This window comes from Pinus tabuliformis, chromosome Q, assembly GCF_031772625.1.
Source record: "Pinus tabuliformis cultivar Carrire ecotype Pingquan chromosome Q, CPIR1, whole genome shotgun sequence".
NCBI classification, from domain to species: Eukaryota; Viridiplantae; Streptophyta; class Pinopsida; order Pinales; family Pinaceae; genus Pinus; species Pinus tabuliformis.
This window is the reverse complement of record NC_142296.1, coordinates 1190696009-1190713174: the sequence shown is the minus strand read 5'-3', so window position 1 is coordinate 1190713174 and position 17166 is coordinate 1190696009. Positions and strand designations below refer to the sequence as shown.

Here is a 17166-nt window from a genome sequence, read left to right as displayed (position 1 = left end):
ATTTCTGGTTGTAAGCATATTTCAGTATTTTCCATTAATGAAATGAAGTATTATTTCCGTTGCATCTTTGTGTATATGTTTATCTCTGTAATTTGTTGCGTTCCTGTTTAAATCCGGATCACTCAATTTGCATGTTTTTCAAGCTCAGGGAGACTATCCGAACCACCTTTTCCTTTCCTTATCTTTCTCCTCAGTGTTATGGGATCAGCTGAAAATCACATTATGAAGATGTATTCTTATATCCCAATCCATCTCTACCTCATTAGAGAACTGAAGATGCTCACCCTTCTCAACTCCCATCCTCAATCAAGCTTGGTTGTTAATTCTAGGATTCATAACCTGGAACATTTGGAAGGAGAGGAATGCTCGTATCTTCCAAGGTATGTTTGGATGGACTTTTTAACAGCTTGCAGATCGAGAGCTGGGCTTACCCTGCAATTATGGATGGAAATTCCGGTGTTTTGATTGGGATCAGTGCTTCCTTGTGCTGTAATTGTGTTCTTTTGTTGTCTCATAGGCCTTCTAGCCAAGATATTGCTATTTTGGATTACCACCGCTGCGTTGCCAAAGATAAATCAGCGGTTTCATAGATGTCAACTTCTCTGTAAAATTGGCGTAGGGAGTAAACATATAAAGTGTTCTGGTATCCTTTGATGTTGCAACCATATACCGCTAATGTATGCACCTACTCGAAGTGCTACGGCTCGGTGCTTTTGAGGTCCAGCCGTGTTCTGGAACGTCATGTCTCTCGGAATGAATCTTGTTCAGAAGACAGTTTATGGTTTAATATGGGAAAAACATGACCAGTTAATACATTTGAGAAGTTATATATTAGATCCTAATTCAAATGCATTTGATAAGTTATACATTAGAACCTGATTCTGAAACAACTATTGCAAAGAGCCTGTTTGTCATTGCAGACAAAATAAACCGGAAAAACATTTGGGAATTGTACACTTTAAATTTATGAATTGTGTAGAGTCCAAGTAGAGTTAACGGCATCAAATCTTTTGTGAAATGCAATTATATAAATTAAAAAAAAAAAAATGTTATTACAGTGATATCTTATTATGTTTTACATGCAAATTTTATAATGGTACCTAATTGATATATTTGGATTATTCTCATTTTTATATTGCAATTTAAAGATCAAAAAATATAAAATAATTAATATTTGATATTTTGTGTAAGGATGTAAATATGTCAATGTCTTTTATTTGTGAGTATAAAATAAAAATTTATAGCTTAATTATATAAATTAAAAAAACTAATAAATATTGATAAATATTAATCAATATAAATGGTAAAATACTTAATCGTCCATTATACATGTTTTATTGTTTAAATTACAATTTTATTATATATATATATATATATATATATATATATATATATATATATATATATGTTATTATAAACATAAATATTTGTAAAAATATAGAATAATATTTAACTATAGATATTTATTCTCACTTTATTGAAACACTTAATTTATAAATAAGTTTTATTTCAATAAGATGACTTATCAATAAAATAAATTAAAAATACTCTGTAACTCCATATTTAAAAAAAAAAAAATTATACAACTTAATATTAATTCATTGAAAATAGAACAATACCAAGAAAAATGTATTAATATAAGAAACTATATTGGAAAAACCAATTTTAAATTCTTAATCAAAGTGGCAGACTTGAACGTAGTTGAACCGTCTGGAACATTCTTGCTTCCCGTAAGATGGTTCGGTCCTTGCCATCGCCAATTAACATCAAATTGGTTTTGTTCTTCAATATGACCATATTCTCTTTGTAAACTCCTGCTTTGACGTAGATGATATGTCTCGTCTTGTACTTGGAAGGCGCCACATTTACCGCTTCGGTGATCGTCAGGTAATTGCCATAACCATCTTTGGCAACCAGGACGTGCGCTTGCATGGATGGTTGTAAGTGCCTTCGGTCGTCGGCTGATAACCATCTGGGAAGACCATCTCCCTCAATCAGACTTTAGTGAGAGTCCAACTTCTCTTCTCTTTCTGAGCTCAACAGACGGTGATTTTTGAAGCTGGAAAGCTTGTAATGCGAAGAAAATTGCTCGTTAATTCTCACACATTAACAGCTCTGGACAACATCAGAGCTTTTATATTACTGTTGTCTGTTAAATTGAAGTCACGGAAACCATTCAAAGCGATGCTCAGCAAATTTGGGATGTCTTTCTTGACTGAATTCTTGCTTAAACAAACGTTGAGACTATCCAACGTATCTTGGAAAAGATCAACACAATCTTGCCATGCTGCCTGTTCTCTTTCATTCATCATATCACTGTCAAGATTCATGGACAATTCGTAAGCATGTTGTGCCTATTCCATGCTCTCTGTCCAGGCTAAACATATCAAAATATCGGGCGATGTTGTCTCGAAGCCACGATATGATGCCAAAGACGACACACAGCGGTGGGGAAATCTTGTCTGGCTACAGATCGACTTTACTAAATTAGACAACACTTTCCTACCTTGGGTGTCGTCGTCGACTTCACAGGGAGTAACAGGAGTTCCCATTGACACGACAACGATGTCAAGGAGCAGCATAATTGAAGGCAGGGCAGCAAGGATGGACCATTTTTTCGAGTTTTGAGCCTTCCGTTTTTCTACGCAGTAGACTCGAACGTTGCTCCTTACAAAACTCGTCATGTGGACGCTCAGTAGTCAGAACTTTCAGATCGATAAACCCTAAAAGTACTAAAATAAATTCCATGCAAATAACTCGATTATAAATTTGCACAGTTCAGAATGGCTCAGCTTGGCTCGGTGGGAATTGTCAGGTCCCTACACTAGTGGTACTCTTCCAACCGTACTATAGGAGGTGCGACACCACCGACTACTTTCTTTTCACCAATACTCACGGTCATGGACTACGCCTTACAACTATACTTAGTTTATTTTCTTTTTTTACCAAGTATTTTCATCCATTATAAAACAGTAGTTAAACCTTCATCAACATTAACACAAATGCACAACAGTGTAACTGGGAGGGGCAACTCCCTGTAATGAGTCTGCCTGTAATAATAATATATATGTAAGTTACAATCTTGAGGAAACACCAAATTTACACTTAGAATATTTTTACATTCACCGGCACAACTCGGTTAGCCCAGCTCGTCGGCACACCCACACGGTCGTCCAAACGACTCTGCCCAACTCTTCGTTTGTCTCCACACGTTCACTCGAACACGTTTCATTCAACTCGTCCAACTCTAACTCATTCAACTCGTCAGGCGCTCCCACCGAATGCCCAACTCGCCAAGTCTCCACTAGCGAGTTGTTCACCGTGCACCCGTTCAAGACTTCACCCAGTCCGCCGTTCACCATCTCGTGTCGTTCGGGCGGACGCACTGTTGCGCCCTCGAATGACTTCCCAAACGACCGTTCGAACGGACGCCCTGTCGCGCCCTCAAACGACCCTACCCGAACGCCCTCAAACGATCCTACACGAACGCCCTCGCACAATGCCCTCGCACGATTTCCTGAACGCACCTTCAAACGACTTCCTGCACGATGCCTTCGAACGACTTTTCTAAATGACGCCCTCGAACGACTTCCTGCATGATGCCTTCGAACGACTTTTCTAAACAATGCCCTTGAACGACTTTCATGCATGACACCCTCGAACGACTTTTTGAATGAACGCCTTCGAACGACCTCCTGTACGAATGCCTTCGAACGACCTGTTTCGGCTCAGGTGCTTCTGTCACGCCCCTACACCTGCGGTAGTCTTCCAACCGCTTATAGCGAGGTGCGGCACCACCAAACGCTTTCTTTTCACCAATACTAACATTCGTGGACTACGCCTACTTTCACATTAACATACTTAGCTTGTGTTTCGCAACTAAGTAAAAGCAATTATCCTTTATACTTAATGAAGCCCATACTCATTCATTATCATCATGCAATTAAACCGAGAACATCAACAATTGCAACAAGTATAAAGGGGAGGGGCAACTCCCCGTAATGTGAGTCTGCCCGACAATTTTATTAAGAATATCAGATTTACAACACAAGTGTGTCTTGGCCGAACCAAGTCTCACACTTAACCGAATATTACAATAGATAGGCAACCTGCCTTTTACAATACATGTACACCTCTTGCATAAAGGATAGTGCTCACCCGAGCCACTAATTCACTTTACCAAGTCCTGCACAAAACTGCACAACCGCACTAACCCGGGCACACCTTGCCCAACCCACAACCAGCTTCAAGAGATAGTACAAGCGCACCTTTAAGACGTACGCATGAGGTATGCGTAGTACCTCATATTTCTGCGCACTGTTTTTACCCTTCTTTCTTGCGTGAGCTCCAAGTACGAAGTGTGTCTCCAAAATGAATCAACGCATATCTTATATATATGCTTTCTAACTTGGTTTCATACGTGGGTGGTAGCCCCTTGGCCGACCCCCCAAAACGCCTTCAACGCACCCTTAAACACATTTTATGAGTCGGCCCTGCCGTAGTGCAAGTCTCCTCCAAGTCGTGGTATAAACCATTCATTCCCACGCACTTCGTTCAAGTGTTGTCCAGGTATCGTCGCATTTCATTTATGCTTTTATCGCATATCGTCGCAAGTCCGTTGTATGCATCGTCGCATCGTGTGCCCGAGCGCCCGCCCACGCTCCCACGTGCCTACCTGTGCGCCCTCGTGCACGACCTCGCCCGCGCCCGCAACTGGAAGGTCTTACATCCTCCTCCACCTGAAATCGTTGTCATCCTCGACAACATATCATCTCGGTAGCCATCCACCAAGATCGTCACTCATCCGTGATGTGAACTCTTCTTCGCAAGGCAAACATCCTTGCAACATATGTAGAGACTCTTCTCCACTATGTCTCGGCTCAATGACCTTTGCCACCAAGCTCACCATACCAAGGCATGAATCTCCACGGTATGCTCTCCATAAGATGTCATCTCGATCCATATGTCACCATGTGAACCTCGTCATGATAGTCCAGCATAATGCCAACACATCTCCGTACACTTCCGGACCTCATGCCTGAACTAGTCGAATGGGCAGTCCAACTGTCACGCTCAAACCATGAGAGTGAACATCCTCATGCCACCATCAGTCGTTTCTCAAAACATCCTGTCACATCCTTGACTCATCAAGAATCTATCTCCATAATCCACGCTTAGGTCCATGGAAACTCCATCCATCTCATCTGCAACATGCTGTCCATGATGTTTGGTATCAATGTGCTACATGAAATCAGCCACATCTATCCCAACATCATCATGTGTGTGTGTGTCTCCTCCATATGAAGAGATCATCTCCTCAAACTGACTTTCGATGTGCCACATCTAGGTCCGTGAAGCAATCCTTCATCATATCTACAATGTGTCATCCTTCAAGTCTGCCATAGGAACAGGTATGCACTTGTCTCATCTATCCATGTGTCAAAAGTAGTTGAGTCTCAGCTCAACCCATGCCCAAGTCAAGGCATCATCATCATCGTAACTCCATCACCTCAAAGTGTCTCATATCGATCCTCTACATCAAGTCACTCTTCCAAGCCATGCCCATACATGTACTTTGAAAGTATGCATCCCATACTGCATCAAAGTCTCTGACCTCAGCTCCTCAATGCATCAAATCCTCTAAGTCCACCATGTATGAATTCCCTAAAAGTCACAACAATCTCATGTCATCATGAGCTCCATGAGTCATCTCCAACCACCATCTCCATGTAGTAGGAATGCTCCATAATCGGCTCACAAATCCATCCAAGTCCATGGCCTTGTTGTACAAGAGTGTACAAACTCTCCATCAGCTCCATAAGTAATAAGTCTCCATGTCACACTAGCAAATCCATCTGCACAACATCCTTGCCTTGGCACTCCTCATTGGATGTCCATGACACCTCTACAAGTGCTCCCACATAATGTCCCTGCATAACACTGCCATGCTCCATGTCTCCAACCCGATGTTCATGACTAAGTTGTCCATGTAGTCCAACCAAGTAGACTCATCACAACAATCGGTCATCCTCATCCAAGTCTACAATCTTCGATTTAGTGAACTCAGTCACCCAACCATATCATCATCACATGAGTCTCTCCATCATAGATCCTCTACTGAAGGTTCCACCAAGACTTACTCTTGGTCTCGGCCATGAGAAGTCCACCCAAGAGTGTGCCCTCCTCAACTGTCCATGAGTCATGTCGGGCACTTAGCCAATTCTCCATGTGGCTAAAGCATGACCCAATCCTCAACAACGATCATCAAGTTCCACCCTTGTCAAGGGCCTTTGCACCTTCTACCATAAGGTCACAAACAACCCCAACAAGTCCAGTAACCATCAACAATCCTTGCTCCTCCATACAAGGCCCCATCATAGACATCCATGGTGAGATCCTCCCTAGCATTGGCAAACTGGCTTTGCCCTTCCCTGCATACGGTCCATCTACCAAATGCCCAAATGAAACACAAGTATCAATACTTACTTCATCATCATGAGGCTCCTCCACATGAGTATCCTCATCCATCCATGTCCACAAACTGCACGATCCTGGTCCAACTTGATCATCCTCAAGTTCATCCTCCATCATGGTCATGTCTGCAACATCTTCAACTATCACGGCTTCCTCTTCCCTGTTAGCACAATCTGCAACTTCATCTTGCTCCATTGTCCAACCAAGTTGAAGAAGCTCGTCTTCAACATTCCTTTCCAAGACTTAAAGCTTATCTCGAATCCGGGGATTCTCTTCTTTCAACCGCTTCAACCTGTATAAGGTAAGCAAGAGCTTCCCTTCACATTCTTTCAAACTTGCCATGCCTTGTCGTTCAGCTTGGTCCAAGCACTAGGCTTCACCTCTGTTAAACTTGCTTCCACTGTCACGAGCAACCTTGCTCAAACCGAGTCTTGATACTACCTTCAAAGGCTTCAACACCTAAACCTTGTTCAAGCCTCAATATCACCTGTCATCAACTTCCAAGTGTATGCACACTTGCTTCACCCAGCTTCCTGCAAGACTTCTACAAGTCTTCAGACCTGCTCTAACACTAGCTCCAACCGAGCTCTGATACTACCTGTCACGCCCCTACACCTGCGGTAGTCTTCCAACTGCTTATAGCGAGGTGCGGCACCACCGAATGCTTTCTTTTCACCAATACTAACATTCGTGGACTACGCCTACTTTCACATTAACATACTTAGCTTGTGTTTCGCAACTAAGTAAAAGTAATTATCCTTTATACTTAATGAAGTCCATACTCATTCATTATCATCATGCAATTAAATCGAAAACATCAACAATTGCAACAAGTATAAAGGGGAGGGGCAACTCCCTGTAATGTGAGTCTGCCCGACAATTTTATTAAGAATATCAGATTTACAACAAAAGTGTGTCTTGGCCGAACCAAGCCTCACACTTAACCGAATATTACAATAGATAGGCAACCTACCCTTTTACAATACATGTACACCTCTTGCATAAAGGATAGTGCTCACCCGAGCCACTAATTCACTTTACGAAGTCCTGCACAAAACTGCAAAACCGCACTAACCCGGGCACACCTTGCCCAACCCACAACCGGCTTCAAGAGATACTACAAGCGCACCTTTAAGACGTACGCATGAGGTATGCGTAGTACCTCTTATTTCTGTGCACTGTTTTTACCCTTCTTCCTTGCGTGAGCTCCAAGTGCGAAGTGTGTCTCCAAAATGAATCAACGCATATCTTATATATATGCTTTCTAACTTGGTTTCATACGTGGGTGGTAGCCCGTTGGCCGACCCCCCAAAACGCCTTCAAAACACCCTTAAACACCTTTTATGAGTCGGCCCTGCCGTAGTGCAAGTCCCCTCCAAGTCGTGGTATAAACCATTCATTCCCACGCACTTCATTCAAGTGTTGTCCAGGTATTGTTGAATTTCATTTCTGCTTTCGTCACAAGTCCGTTGTATGCATCGTCGCATCGTGCGCCCGAGCGCCCGCCCACGCGCCCGCGTGCCTACTCACGTGCCCTTGTGCACGACCTCGCCCGCGCCCGCAACTTGAAAGTCTTACAGCTTCGGCCCTGCACACATCCGCCTGCACGTTTACTCGGATTTCAGACCAGCTCGCACTTCTTCCCTTCATCCTCCCTTGAATGTTTTGAACTTGTGCATTTGATTTGATGCCTTAGCTAATGCTAAAGCACACCCATATATATAGCTCGCCCTCCATGAATCGTTGTGACTCCATGCCTGGCCGACCACCATACATTCCTTATTTTTAATTTTCAAACGAGTCAGCTCGCCCACCGGCCGACCCAACCATCCTGTCTCCTTTGTTTGGTCGTTCAGACAAATGCCCTCGAACGCCCTCGCCCGGTTGTTACGCCCGATGCCCTCGCACCATCGTTCGGACAAACACGCTCGGACGCCCTCGCCCGGTCGTTCAGCCCGACGCCCTCGCACGGTCGTTCGGATGCACGCCCTCGCCCGTCGTTCGCCCATGCCAACTCCCGTCGACCCGTCAATTAAACGCATCCGTCTAGCAGGCCCGACTCATGGACTTGACATACTCCCCCATTCTAAATTGTTGTCGAGGACGACAACACCATCATACAACATCGCAAAGTGTCGCTAGATCCAACATCCAAAAATGCCCATGCTGCTTGCCTCTGCTCTGCCATCGGACAAACCATTAAAGGCTCATGTCTCCATAAATCGGAATGTCTCCCCAATCCATGATCATCAACCATAACCGTCACAATCTCCAGATGCTGCTCCCCTTGTGAAAGGTTGGTCCCTCCAACTCAAGCTACATGCTTACTGAAACATATCGTGTCGACCTCGTCATGTATTGTCATCGTGTGAAGTGCTGCCATGATACTCCAACATAATGCTAACACATCTTTGTACACTGCTATAGCCCTCATGACTTGAACTACTTGGGTAGCTAATCCAACTGTCACGCTCAAACCATGAGAATGCACATTCTCATGCCATCATCAGTTGTTTCTCAAACTCCTGTCACAACATCAACTCGATCAAGAATCCATCTCCATCCAAGTAAGCCATGTCTAGGTCCATGAAGTAAACTCAATCTCGTCTGCAACATGATGTCCATGATGTTTGGTATCATTGTGTTGCATGAAATCAGCTGCATCTATCCAACATCATCATCCATCTCCTCAATATGAAGAGTTCCTCTCATCAAACCCGATTCTCGATGTGCCACATCTAGGTCCATGAAGCCACCTCCATCATATCTGTAATGTGCCATCCCTCAAGTCTGCCATAGAAACAAGTATACATATGTCGCATCTCCTATATGTAAAAAGTAGTTAAGTCTCGGCTCAACCCATACCCAAGTGTTGCCACTAAGGCATCATCATCGTTATAACTCCATCACTCCAAAGTGTCTCATATCGATCCTCCACATCAAGTCACTCTTTCAAGCATACCCATACATGTACTCAAGAGTATGAATGCCATCCTGCATCAAAGTCCCTGACCTCAGCTCCTCAATGCGTCAGATCTTCCAAGTCCACCATATATGAAGTCCCCAAAAGTCACAACCTCATGTCATCATGAGTTCCATGAGTCATCTCCAACCAACATCCCAGCAAGCATACAAGTCTCGGCCTAAAGGTCCCTGCAAGATGCCTCAGCTTTCCATGTAGTAGGAATGCTCCATAGTCTACTCACAAATCCAACCAGTCCATGGCCTTGTTGTACCCAGGTGCACAACATCTCCATCGGCTCATAGATAAAACATCTCCATGTCACATCAGCAAATCCACCTGCACAACATCCCTACCTTGGCACTGCTCATTGGATGCCCATAAGTGACACCTCTACAAGTGCTCCTACATAATGTCCTTGCATAAAACTGCCATGTTCCATGTCTCCAACCTGATGTCCATGACTAAATTGCCCATGTTATCCAACTAAGTAGACCCATCACAACAATCGGTCATCCTCATCCAAGCCTGCAATCCCGGTCTAGTGAACTCGGTCACCCAACCATATCATCATTACATGAGTCTCTTCCACCATGGCTCCCCCACTAAAGGTCCCACCAAGACTTCCTCTTGGTCTCGGCCATGAAAAGTCCACCCAAGTATCATCATACTCAAGTGTGTGCCCTCCTCTAATCTGTCCATGAGTCATGTTGGGCACTTAGCCAATTCTCCATGTGGCTAAAGCATGACCCATTCCTCCGCAATGATCATCATGTTCCTCCCTTGTCACGGGCCTTTGCACCTTCTATCATAAGGTCACAAACAACCCCAACAAGTCCTCCAACAATCAATGATTCTTTCTCCTCCATACAAGGTCCCATCGTAGAAATCCATGGTAAGATCCTCCCTTGCATCGGCAAACTAATTTTGCTCTTCCCTGCATCCGGTTCATCTCCCAAAAGTCTCACTGGAACACAAGTATCAATAATACTTACTTCATCATGAGGCTTCTCCATGTGAGTATCCTCATCCACCAATGTCTGCAAACCGCACGATCCTGGTCCAACTTGATCAATCTCAAGTTCATCCTCCATCATTGTCATATCAGCAACATCCTCAAACATCATGGCTTCCTCTTCTTCATCATCGCAATCTGCAGCTTCATCTTGCTCCATTGCTCAACTAGGTCGAAGAAGTTCGTCTTCAACATTCTTTTCCAAGACTCCAAGTTTATCTCGAATTTGTGGGTTCTCTTCTTTCATCCGCTTCAACCTGTATAAGGTCAGCAAGAGCTTCCCTTCGCATTCTTCCAAACCTGCCATGTCTTGTCATTCAGCTTGGCCCAAGCAAGATGCTTCACCTCTGCTAAACCTATCACGAAGTGTAGTGGGATCAACTTCTCTGCAAATCCTGCACCTCATTCACCATCAGTTCTGATACCACCTGTCACGCTAGTGCAGTGGGATCAACTCGTTATCGTTAATCAGCTCTGATACCACCTGTCACGCCCCTACACTGGCGGTACTCTTCCAACCGCACTATAGGAGGTGTGGCACCACCAACCACTTTCTTTTCACCAATACTCATGGTCATGGACTACGCCTTACGTCTATACTTAGTTTATTTTCTTCTTTTACAAAGTACTTTTATCCATTATAAAACAGCAATTAAACCTTCATCAGCATTAACACAAATACACAACAGTATAATTGGGAGGGGAAACTTCCTGTAATGAGTCTGCCCGTAATAATAATATATATGTAAGTTACAATCTTAAGGAAACCCCAAATTTACACTTAGAATATTTTTACATTCACCAGCACAACTCAGTTAGCCCAGCTCATCGGCACGCCCACACAGTCGTCCGAACGACCCTGCCCAACTCTTCATTTGCCTCCGCACATTCACCCGAACGCATTTCGTTCAACTCGTCCAACTTGTTCAACTCATTAGGCGCTCCCACCGAATGCCCAACTAGACAAGTCTCCATCGGCGAGTCGTTCACCGTGAACTCATTTAAGACTTCACCTAGTCCGTCGTTCACCAACTCCTGTCATTCAGGCGGACGCCCTGCCGTGCCCTTGAACAACTTCCCGAACGACCGTTCGAACAGACACCATGCCGTGCCTTCGAACGACCTCCAACGACCCTGCCTAAACGCCCTCAAACGATCCTGCACGAATGCCCTTGCACGACTCCCTCGCATGATTTCTTGAACAACGCCTTCGAATGACTTCCTGCACGACGCCTTCGAACGACTTTTCTGAACGACGCCATCGAACGACTTCCTGCATGATGCCTTTGAACGACTTTTCTGAACGACTTTCCTGCACGATGCCCTCAAATGACTTTCTGAATGAACGCCCTCGAACGACCTCCTGCACGAATGCCTTCAAATGACTTGTTTCGGCTCGGGTGCTTCAGCCCTACACACGTCCCCTTGCACCTTTGCCTGGATTTTAGACCAGCTTGCATTTCTTCCCTTCGTCCTTCCTTGAATGCTCTGAACTTGTGTGTTTGATTTGATGCCTTAGCTAATGCCAAAGCATGCCCATATATATAGCTCGCCCTCCATGAATCGTTGTGACTCCATGCTTGGCCGACCACCATACATTCCTTCTTTTTAATTTTCGAACGAGTTGGCTCGCCCACCGGCTGACCCAACCATCGTGTCTCCTTCATTTGGTCGTTCGGACAAATGCCCTCGAATGCTCTCGCCCGGTCGTTTAACCCGACGTCCTCGCACGGTTGTTCGGACAAATGCCCTCGGACGCCCTCCCTGGTCGTTCTGCCTGACGCTCTCGGATGGTCGTTCGGACAAACGCCCTCAGATGCCCTCGCCTTTTGTTCGTCCATGCCAACTCCCGTCGACCCGTCGGTTAAACACGTCCATCCGACACGCCCGACTCGTGGGCTTAACAGGGATGAACTCTTCAAGGAGTGTTCTCATAGCATTGCAATTTTCGGTTATGTGGCTAACATTACTTTAGCGTTATTCGCTTCTAGGGCTGCAATTTTATCATTACTGTGTGGCTCACAAAGTACAAAACTCACAAATCTCGCTCACTTGCGGAATGAAACGAGGCAAATCACACATAAAATTCGCATTGGATAGAGAATGGGATATTGTGAATAGGGATAAAATGTGAGAATTTATTTTGATATAGTTGTATGAAATGATTACACTTATGTGGGTAATGGGGTGTTGTTTTTTTAATGATTTTTATTTTTTAAATTTCTAAACTAATAAAAAAAAATTGAAAATTTTTTATTTTCTAAGATTCTGATTTTAGAAATTATATGATATTAAAATTCTTTTTATTCTATAATAACAAAATTAGTTTATTAATAAAAAAAATGTTCCAATTACTAGCATTTAGTGATTTTAGGTCTTTTTTCTTTTCTTAATTATGTTTATGATAAATAGATGTGAAACAAAAATGTAAACATTTTTCCGTGGAGTACTTTCGGGAGATTTAAAACACATCTATTGTTCTCAACACTTTCTCTTCCAATCATTTATACAAAGGAATGCCAATATTAATACTATAAATTTAAAGGAAAATTCAAATAACGGAGAGGATAGTGGTATATCTAGCGAAAAAGAGGTGGTCTGGTTTTAATAGCAAACACTACTATTCTCCATTCCATGGCATTTGAAAACTCTCTTGTTCAGTCTAGAAAAATCCTTTACGATTTATGATTTATAACAATTTGTTTCTTTCTGTGACCCTTGTATGTTATTAGGGATTGCTTCCTCTGGATAAACAATGGGGCCGCTATCGCGGTTTTTGGGGTTTCTAAAAGTAATATGCTGTAGCTGAAGTTTGTTTTAAAGGTAATATCATGTATATGAAGTTGAGGGGTTTATGTAATTGTGTTGAGATTTAAATGTTGTAAAAAGTGAGGGCTGTCCATCCTGTTTTGACGAGATCGCGAGAATCTTTCAAGATTACATTTTGCATATGCAATGCCGAGAGGGACTTTTCAAAAATGTAAAGTTACAATCCTTTTGTACAGGAAAATGAGCGGAAGCTTCGAACTATCCTGTGTCTTATTAGAACCTTACAATGTAAATGATTACAGTAGAGTCTAGAAAAAAATGCCAACAACTTACACATCACCAGTAACATACAAATTGCTTAATTAATATAATTTAAGTTTGCCGGAAAGTTCCAATGGTATTTATTATTAGATAATGACAAACACTTTTGTTGGTGTAGTGTGGCGTGAAACAGAAGTGTGAAACAACGAGAAATATTATATTGAAGGGTCAAAAAAATCGATATGAGTGGATATTTTATAAAAAGATTTATTTTTGTTTTATTATCATTATTTTTTTCACTTATAGTTTTTTAATTATAAATGTTTGGAAAAAAAATTATATTTAAAAATATTTAATTCTTATCCAAATTTAAGAATAAATGTACCAAAATTACATTGTGTAGTTTCTTTTAATCATAATCATCATATAATGTCTTTCAATGATTTATAAATATATATTATTGCATTTATTTTATTTTTTGTCTTTTATAGGTATGAATATTTTATTTATATAATTTACTTTATTTTGATTAATTTTATTTCGTTATTTTACAATTTTGATATAATTTTTATTTTCATTTTATTTCATTTCAAAAAAATTTGTATTGGTATGTTTTTGGAATGTTGCAATGTTATGTTATATAATTTTTTTGATAAGGTAAAAATAGATATTCCAAAAAAAATATTAGGTTTACATTTCGAAAGATTTGATCTCTCTAGACACCTTATAGATTTGGAGTTCTGATGGATCTAAATTAGTTTATCTTCATTTACATTTTGTTTAATAAATATAACTTTTTTGTTTTCGAGTATAATAATATTAGCCCATTCTGATAAAATAATATTAATTTCAGAAGTCAACTAAATAACTTAAAAATTTTATATAACAAATAATTATAAATCTTCATTTATAAACAATAATGATGAAAATATTATTTTTATTAAATATATAAATACACATAATATTTATAATAAAAAAATTAAAATTTGAAATCCTATTTTCATAAAATCAAATTTTAAATTATTTTATACTATATCATTAAAAAATAATAAATTTAATTATTATTTAATTAATTAATATGAGTAGATTACTATTTTGTGTTATATTCGTTATATAATATATATAAACTAAGAAAACTAACCTTAATTTCCTCCCCGATCTCCTAAACGCTGTTTTCTGATATTAAATATTTCGCTAAATCGAGTACAACAAGTCACATACTGCAATACTTAAATTGGTAATAGATTTATTTGCTTATGTTCCACTCTAAGGTCACTTTATCTGTTCATAGGCCGTGCAAATACACGAATGGCATCTACGTTTCATGAAATTGTTCTATCGATTGACGACAGACTTGGAGTGCTCAACTGTAACCTTCGCTTCATTTTTGTTGCCTCTTCATAATCATGATGTCAAAATCATGATGGGTTGTTATGGGCGGTAAGAGAAATAGAAAAACCTATGATGACGTCAAAATCATGATGGGTTGTTATGCAAATACATGGTGATACATTATTGTTATTCAAATGAAAATCACTTTACTGGAAATTAGCTCGCTGGTGGTCCATAAGAGGTATACATACATTTCGGCTTGTTTTTAATTTTTTTTTAAATTTTAAAGATGATGGATTTTTAATTAAGAAGATTAATTCTTATTATGGATAGGAAAACTTATCATAACTTAATTTGCAAACCAATAGTAAAGACATTTCTAGCCACTAACCCCGAATTCAAACCAGCAGTGGAGACAACCATCTCTAGCTGCTAACCCCGAATGCAGGCTGACTCATCATCATTATTCAAGGAAAAACACCCCACATGAATAACCCGTTGGCTATCCATAAAGGGATAGGCTTTCACTCCTACTGCCAGATGCCTCCAGGTCTTGGGCAGTTAACCTATTTCTTTAAGTGGAAAGAAGACTAACTCTTAGCCAAACAAAAACAACAATTAATCAAAGAACACACACTAAACACAAAACACACACAACATGTCTTCATTCGATGGCTGAACTAGTTTTTATACACAGCAGAGAACTTTCTAGAGTCGGTGGCTTCTCCAGGAAGCTATCCATCTCTCAAGATGTCCGTCGAATCCTCCAGAATAGTCTAGCAACTGCATTAATGGCGGGTAGTTGGAATTAATGTCAGTGTAGCACCCTATAATACTAGTGTATTCCTTCATTATTATTGTCAGTGTAGCACCCTTATTGTTATTGTTGTGCCCATGTAGTCCCCATATTGTTATTATTGTGCCCCATAGAAGCCCACTATTATTATTGTTGTGCCCCTACATTATTATTGTTATGTCGGATTTGATTATGTTGTGACCCCTTAGACTCCTATATATAGAAAGGAAGTTTTGTCATTTGAATCATCAATGAATTGTTCATTTTTATGTAATGTAAAGGAGGTTTCCCCCTCGAAGACAATAATTTTTAAGCCGCTGATCTATCTATTTGTGAGTTGGTTGCATAAGATTTGGCATTAGAGCTTTGGATCCTTGGGTTTCACTTCTTCAAACACGTCCTCTTGGAACTTTTGCTATAATTTACCACATGGAGCTGAAATCTCACAGAACTTTGTATAGACATTTCAGAGCTTTTTTCCCTATATTTTCTTAGATATGCTCTGAGGAAGTTAGGGTTGTTGTGGGCTCTAGAATTTTTCCTCAAACACGTGAGCTAGGGAAAATTGTTATAAATTTCGTTTTAGGCATCAGATTAGAATTCTATAAAAAGTAGTTGAAAGTGCACAGACACTGATTTTATGTGTAGCAATTTCAGGGTCAAATGTTGAAACAATGACACGTGGCATATCGTACAAATTTGCTCTACTGAACCAGTCCATAATCAGGTCATTATGGGAGATTTGGCGTAACTCTTTCTTGAAGAATCCAATCTCAATCAGACTTATGGGGTTGGAAAGAGGATTCGGAGAGCTACCACATGAAGAAATTTCAGAACTTGGAGATCTAAAATTACAAATTTACAATCGTTTCAAGATCAATCTCCTTAAAGCAAGAAAATGATGTGTATATTTTTTTTAAATTGCATTACTTTTGTTTGAAAAATCAGTTTGAAGTGATTCAAAGGGAATAGTGAAGTGTAAATATCATTGCTTGATTTGAAAATGCCTCGAAGAAAGAAAATGAAAACACCTAGTAAGAAACTAGAAATCTCTACTATGATGCATGAAGAAGAGGAAGAAATGCAACATTATATATCAAAATTACAAGACCAAGTGCAACAAATTTCTCTCTCACAAAGAGTAACCAAAAATGAAATGGAAGCTAAGATGTATGGTTTGAAGAATAGTTTAAAATCATACATGGAAGGTTTGAAGGATGATATAGAAGAAAAAATGAAAGAAAACATGGAAGGGTTGAAGGATGATATAGAAAAAAAATGAAAGACAACATGGAAGATCTGAAGAATGAGACCCATATGCTCATTTTTGTTGTTAAGACCTATAGATTTCATAGTTGTGATATGTTTGACGAAATGTGTGTCATGGCTAATATGGGTCCACTCTAGTCCCTTTTGATGTTTTTGGCAAATGTATCTTTTTTCTACTATGAAATTCCATTTTTGAAGATGTCATTGTGTTTTGGGCAGTAACCTGGGCTTTGGGCTTGAAAAGTGGCACAAATCCCATAGTCACAGGCATAATGTTGGGGAAAAAAA

The 17166-nt window shown here is 40.6% G+C and overlaps 1 protein-coding gene across 1 annotated transcript; it reads right to left on the bottom strand.

The window, feature by feature from the left end:
* Positions 1–1677: 1677 nt before the first annotated feature.
* On the bottom strand, positions 1678–2330 carry LOC149223979 (pectinesterase/pectinesterase inhibitor 18-like). The gene is made up of 2 exons (XM_089388052.1): positions 2104–2330; positions 1678–1972 (listed from the first exon to the last, which is right to left on the bottom strand). Exons 1-2 carry the CDS (start codon positions 2328–2330, stop codon positions 1678–1680), a joined length of 522 nt encoding a protein of 173 aa, XP_089244178.1.
* Positions 2331–17166: the final 14836 nt, after the last annotated feature.